This window comes from Pygoscelis adeliae, unplaced genomic scaffold (assembly GCF_000699105.1).
Source record: "Pygoscelis adeliae isolate BGI_AS28 unplaced genomic scaffold, ASM69910v1 Scaffold81, whole genome shotgun sequence".
In the NCBI taxonomy this organism is placed as follows: domain Eukaryota; kingdom Metazoa; phylum Chordata; class Aves; order Sphenisciformes; family Spheniscidae; genus Pygoscelis; species Pygoscelis adeliae.
In genome coordinates, this window is record NW_008824005.1 from 235,576 (window position 1) to 240,945 (window position 5,370).

Sequence of the window (5,370 nt, forward strand, 5' to 3'; positions counted from 1 at the left end):
CCAGTGTGGTGGCACAAGCAGAAGCAGAAGAGCCATGCTATGCCATGCCATTCTTTGGAGGGGCCTTCTACAAGCTTTGCTGCCTCCAAGCCCTATGAAAGGCACAGGATAACTAACTCTGAAGGCAGTTGAAATTGAAAATATATGTAATATAGCTGATGTTTTCCTAGACATTAGATTTGTTTTGTACAGATCACAGTAATGTGGAGAGGAACACAAGATTTTCTGGGGGATTTGGCTCTAGCTCAAGAGTTGTAAGGCTCTGTGTATAGTTCAACTGTTCGGAGAGACTACACAAGGTGTATAAATGTTTGATAGGCATATGCTCAAGACAATGGACTGTTTTTGAGTTAACACTCTCTGTCTTTTCTTTAACCATTCCACACAGATACTGAAAGCAGATTTCCTCCTGGGCTCTCTGAAGGTAAGGGTTTAACAAATAACATGTAGTTTTGCGAAGTGATCAGGAGCAATGAGTGAAGCTCACCCAGACAATGGCAAGGACAAGTGGCAAAAGACCATGTTGTAGAAACAGGTTCACTAGAAAGGATATATGCTGTTTTAATCAATATGAGCATATTCACAGTTCTTGGTAGGAAATACTCCATTTATTGGGAAAGAAAAGTGACAGATACTCAAGCTTAGCCAAGAGGACATGAGAGACAGTGACAGTAATGTCTTTTTGGGTGTAACCTGGGATTCGGGGATTAAAATTCACCCCCTGCCATCTGCGCAACTACTGGAAGCCTGAAACTGAGGTTATGTTCAGAGAGGAGGCTCAAAGTACAATTAAAGAAGGGTTTAAGCTTATCCTGCCTTAAGGTAGTTTCCTCTGGGGTAAGGTCTAGAACATTATATACTGACTTTGGCTTATCATACAGGTCTGAAACCAGAACAAAGTTCAGGACGATCTTGCCTCCTGTCTGATAGACAGATCTGTTTATGCACAAAGAGTGACCTTCACAGAGAACTCAATATGCATCATTCCCTTGTAGGTTTTCTGGGGAAAGTTAGTGATTGAGTGACTGGGAGAGTTCACCAGAGCAACAGAAGGAACCCTCCACACATGTGCCTTCCATCCTAATACCAAAAAATGTTCACTGAAATTGGAGCTGAAAGGGATGGAAGTACAGGTTATTCTCCCAGAGAACGCTGCCTTCTCTGCTCATGAACACATAAAGATCTAAATTTTACACTATTTCCTATCAAAGACATTCAGTAGTTTAACAGACTGTGCCCCTCAAGAAATGTTCTGATAACCTATTTTCACCTTCTGATGCTCTGCTTAACCTTTCCATGGACACTGTGAAGTAATTTCTCTCTTTCTTTCATGTTGCTTCCCTTGAGCCACTTGGAGGCAGGATCACATAGGCAAAAATGCTGGGCTTTATATACATAGAATAATACTTTCAAAGTACGTTAAAGGTTCTGGATTCTGTGCTTTGAAATTCCTGGGTATTAAAGGCTCTTGAGAGATGCAGTCCCTCAAAGTCCTGCAAGGTGTATATCCCATAGAAGAAAGGTTTTGCTGAAAGATATCAGCACTTCTACAGCAATGTGTCTAAAAGCAGCATTACAAATGCCTTCAGACTCCTTTCATCATTTTCTTGCACATAAAATCACTCCATGTTGATTGTTTCAGTACTGTGATACATGGGAGTATTGGAAGTATAAATCTGAGGTGTTCAATTCTGTCCCTTTATCTTTTTTAGTACCACAGTGCATCAGACAGCCCATGAAGTAGCAGGAGTTTAGAATTTTTTTTTTTTTTTTTTTTTTTTTTTTTTTTTTTTTTTTCTAGCCTGTACATTTGCTTGCCTGGGGAAGAACATTCTGTTTATACTAGTTCCTGCCTACATTATTTCTACCTGCGTTATTTCCAGATGCTCTTGAATTATCCACATCAGTCCTTCTGACTGTAGCAACCAATAGCATCTACTTGTGTTGAAGAATTTTTACTAGATATTGCTAAATATGTAAAACAAAACTGAGCATAAAGCAGTTTTCTGAAATATTTCTACTAGACAAATCCCTAACCGAATGACTGGTACATATTGGCACACATTAATTGTCTTTTAATGATTCATAACCAATATTACTCTATATAATATGTTAAAGCTAAAAGGTACTTTGTAATTGAAATTCTTTGAAATGTTATATCAAGTACTTATTTACCTAGATAATACTATGCTATTAATTATTACCTTCAATATATATTATATTCCTTTATTAACTAATTTTGCCACAGATCTAGAAAGATGTTTTATATTTGGTTCATATTATAAACAGGTTTGGCTTTAGATAGGTGATGATTGACCCTCACAATTTGTTCCAGTGCTTGGTATGGACAGAAAATAGTTGAACTTCCCCCGCTTGGTATTTAAACATAGAAAACGGGAGGGTGCCAAGAATAACTCCACTTAGAAATAATGTGAGAGAGCCAATTTTCTTCACTTACAGATCTTACTTGTGTCTAAATGTTTAGATGTCTAATAAAACAATCTAAGTGGCTATGTGTACGTGGCTTTGAGAAGTATGTGGCTGTGCAGCTGTGTGAATAGCATGTGAAGATACAGCAGGAGAGACTTTTGAAGACTTCTAGCTCGATACTCCCTCTGCCCTCACTTGGGCACACAGGCATCCCATTTGAGGGGGATGTCTTCAAAGACAATACACCTCTGTCTACAAAAGGAACTTTCTTTATTAGGACTTCTTCAGTGGATACTTAAAATTGAGGCAGAAGTTAAGTGCCTGACGTTGATTAGTCCTCTTCTTCCTTTTAGTCATTGAGCATGACCACTTTCTGGATAAATATAAATTACAAATGCACAGGCTCTCTGAAACCTTTCTGAATTCCTCCAGAGCAACTCCAGCCATGAGTTCAGATGCAGAGATGGCAATCTTTGGAGAAGCTGCTCCCTATTTACGGAAGCCTGAGAAGGAGAGAATTGAAGCCCAGAATCGCCCATTTGACGCTAAGACAGCCTGTTTTGTAGTGGATGAAAAGCAAATGTATGTGAAAGGTACCATACAGAGTAGAGAAGGTGGCAAAGTCACAGTTAAAAGATATGATGATACAGTAAGTGATACCCACTGTTACTCATACATGATCATCCAGTTCAGGCAGTTCCCTGGCTTAGATTTCTTCTCCTGTTGTTCCCTTCTGGTTTTGTCAGACTGTGACCGTGAAGGATGATCAAATCTTCTCCATGAACCCTCCCAAGTACGATAAAATCGAGGACATGGTCATGATGACCCACCTCCACGAACCCGCTGTGCTGTACAACCTCAAAGAGCGTTATGCAGCCTGGATGATCTACGTAAGTACCAGCAGCAGTCTTCCTTTGGGTAGCTAGGAGGAACGGCTCTGCCAGGCTAAGTGGAAGCCCATGTGCTGTCTCCCTTCCTCGCAGACCTACTCGGGTCTCTTCTGCGTCACTGTCAACCCCTACAAGTGGCTGCCGGTGTACAACCCGGAGGTGGTGTTGGCCTACCGAGGCAAGAAGCGCCAGGAGGCCCCTCCACACATCTTCTCCATCTCTGACAATGCCTATCAGTTCATGCTGACGGGTGAGTCATTTGGCAAGAATGGGAAATCCTGACATACGCAGGGCTGGCTGCTTGGTCAAGGAACACTTGACAGTTCAGGCATCTTAGGTGCTGTTCTACTCAGTGCCTGATGGCAACAGCTCCCATAGTCCTACGGCACAACTCAAGATTAGACTGCCTGTGGCATCTTAATGACCTCTGTGCTGTCAGATAATGAAGGAAAGGCAGCAGCTAGCTATATGGCTTTATGCCCACTCTCCTAGTAAGGAATTTAAAGAAACAGTAAGGAAGGAACACAGCAGAGAATCTGATTCCGATTAAACAATATTTAAGCCAAGGTCTATACATAAAAGAAAACAAATAGTAAATGGGAAGCCTTATAAAGAACCACCGCTTGGAGTTAGATTTTGGGCTGCTCCATCCCTCTGCGCACAAAAAAATCCATATGCAGACTAATGCAGAATTTACCTTATCTGGTTACAAAGTGATAAATACAGTTACAATATAGTTCTTTCCTTTGAAGTCAGCTAGTTATGTCTGAGGAACAGAAGCCCTCCACACCTCATTTGAATGGCTCTTTCTGTGACTTTGTTTTCAGATCGTAACAATCAGTCAATCCTTATCACGTAAGTATATTTTGGTATGTGTGACAAAGCTGACAGAGAAGTAAAAATGTTTCCTGTTTCCTGTAACAACTAAAATTTTCATTTCAACAGCGGAGAATCTGGTGCAGGGAAGACTGTGAATACAAAGCGTGTCATACAGTACTTTGCAACGATTGCAGTTACTGGTGAGAAGAAGAAAGACCAACAGCCCAGCAAAATGCAGGTATTTCATTGGCTCCCCCTTCTAGTGTTTGCCCAAGACTGAAATTGAAATATTGAAAATATCAATGCATATTTTTGGGTTGCAGGACTATCAAAAGGCAGAAAGTGTAGCTCAACTGAGGAGATAGTCAGGATGCACAGCCCAAGCACACCTACGCTTGTTTACCCATTACCCAGCCTCCATCCCTCTGAACACTAGTGGAACTCTACTTAAAGAAACATTTTCTTAATGTGGGAAAGGCCCAAGACTCAGTTTCTCTCCATTTTCCATCTACACAGGGGAAGTCTTCACCAGGCAGAGGAAGACAATGTAAGACAGCAGTTTTCTCTGTGCTGACGGTCTGTCTATGTATCTATCCATTAGTATTCTATGAGATGGGCCACATCCACAGCACCTGAGTGGCTGCAAGTGTAAAGAGAGCAGTCAGTTCCCACTGGCATGTGATCGTGCCATTCCTATTCCTTGTTTCATTCCTATTGACGGGGAAGTGCAGGAACTCTGAACTCCAAAGTGGTTGTGCTCAAGTTAAGAGTCATTTCAATTGCATCAGGCAGTAGTTTCCACTGGCTTGTTCCCCTGCCTGTGGTCAACCTAACAGCCCTGAGGGGCAGCATAAGAAAAGGGACAGATTTGGGACAGCTGGGACCACTTGCCTGACAGTTAGAAAGTAACCTCAGAAAGGATCCTTCCAGGGAAGAAAGCACATGCTCTGATGCCCCTTTCTGCTGAGCAGCCCAGCTGCTGCAATCTGAGCCCGCCGGTGCATTTGCAAGGCGTGGGCTTCATTCCCTAGCACAGAGCAAGCAACAAACATCCTTGTGGCACAAGTGTGTGTCACCACAGTCTGTGAGATGGTATGTGCATCAAAGCGTGTGACACGTGTCGGCATGTTATTTGAGTACCCAAGGGCACAGCAAACCTAAGGAGATTCCAAGGCTGAATATTCTTTTCTCACTCAGAGGCAGGTGTCTGTGATTGATGGGTTGTTGTGGC

The 5,370-nt window shown here is 42.0% G+C and overlaps 1 protein-coding gene across 1 annotated transcript in view; it reads left to right on the plus strand.

Moving 5' to 3' along the window:
* The first annotated feature begins 2,893 nt into the window (after nucleotides 1–2,893).
* Nucleotides 2,894–5,370, plus strand: part of LOC103918447 (myosin-3-like) — a 36,266-nt gene continuing 33,789 nt past the window's right edge. Inside the window, 5 exon segments of the mRNA XM_009325762.1 lie at nucleotides 2,894–3,079; nucleotides 3,177–3,320; nucleotides 3,414–3,570; nucleotides 4,148–4,175; nucleotides 4,266–4,377. Coding sequence (XP_009324037.1) covers nucleotides 2,894–3,079; nucleotides 3,177–3,320; nucleotides 3,414–3,570; nucleotides 4,148–4,175; nucleotides 4,266–4,377 — 627 coding nt within the window.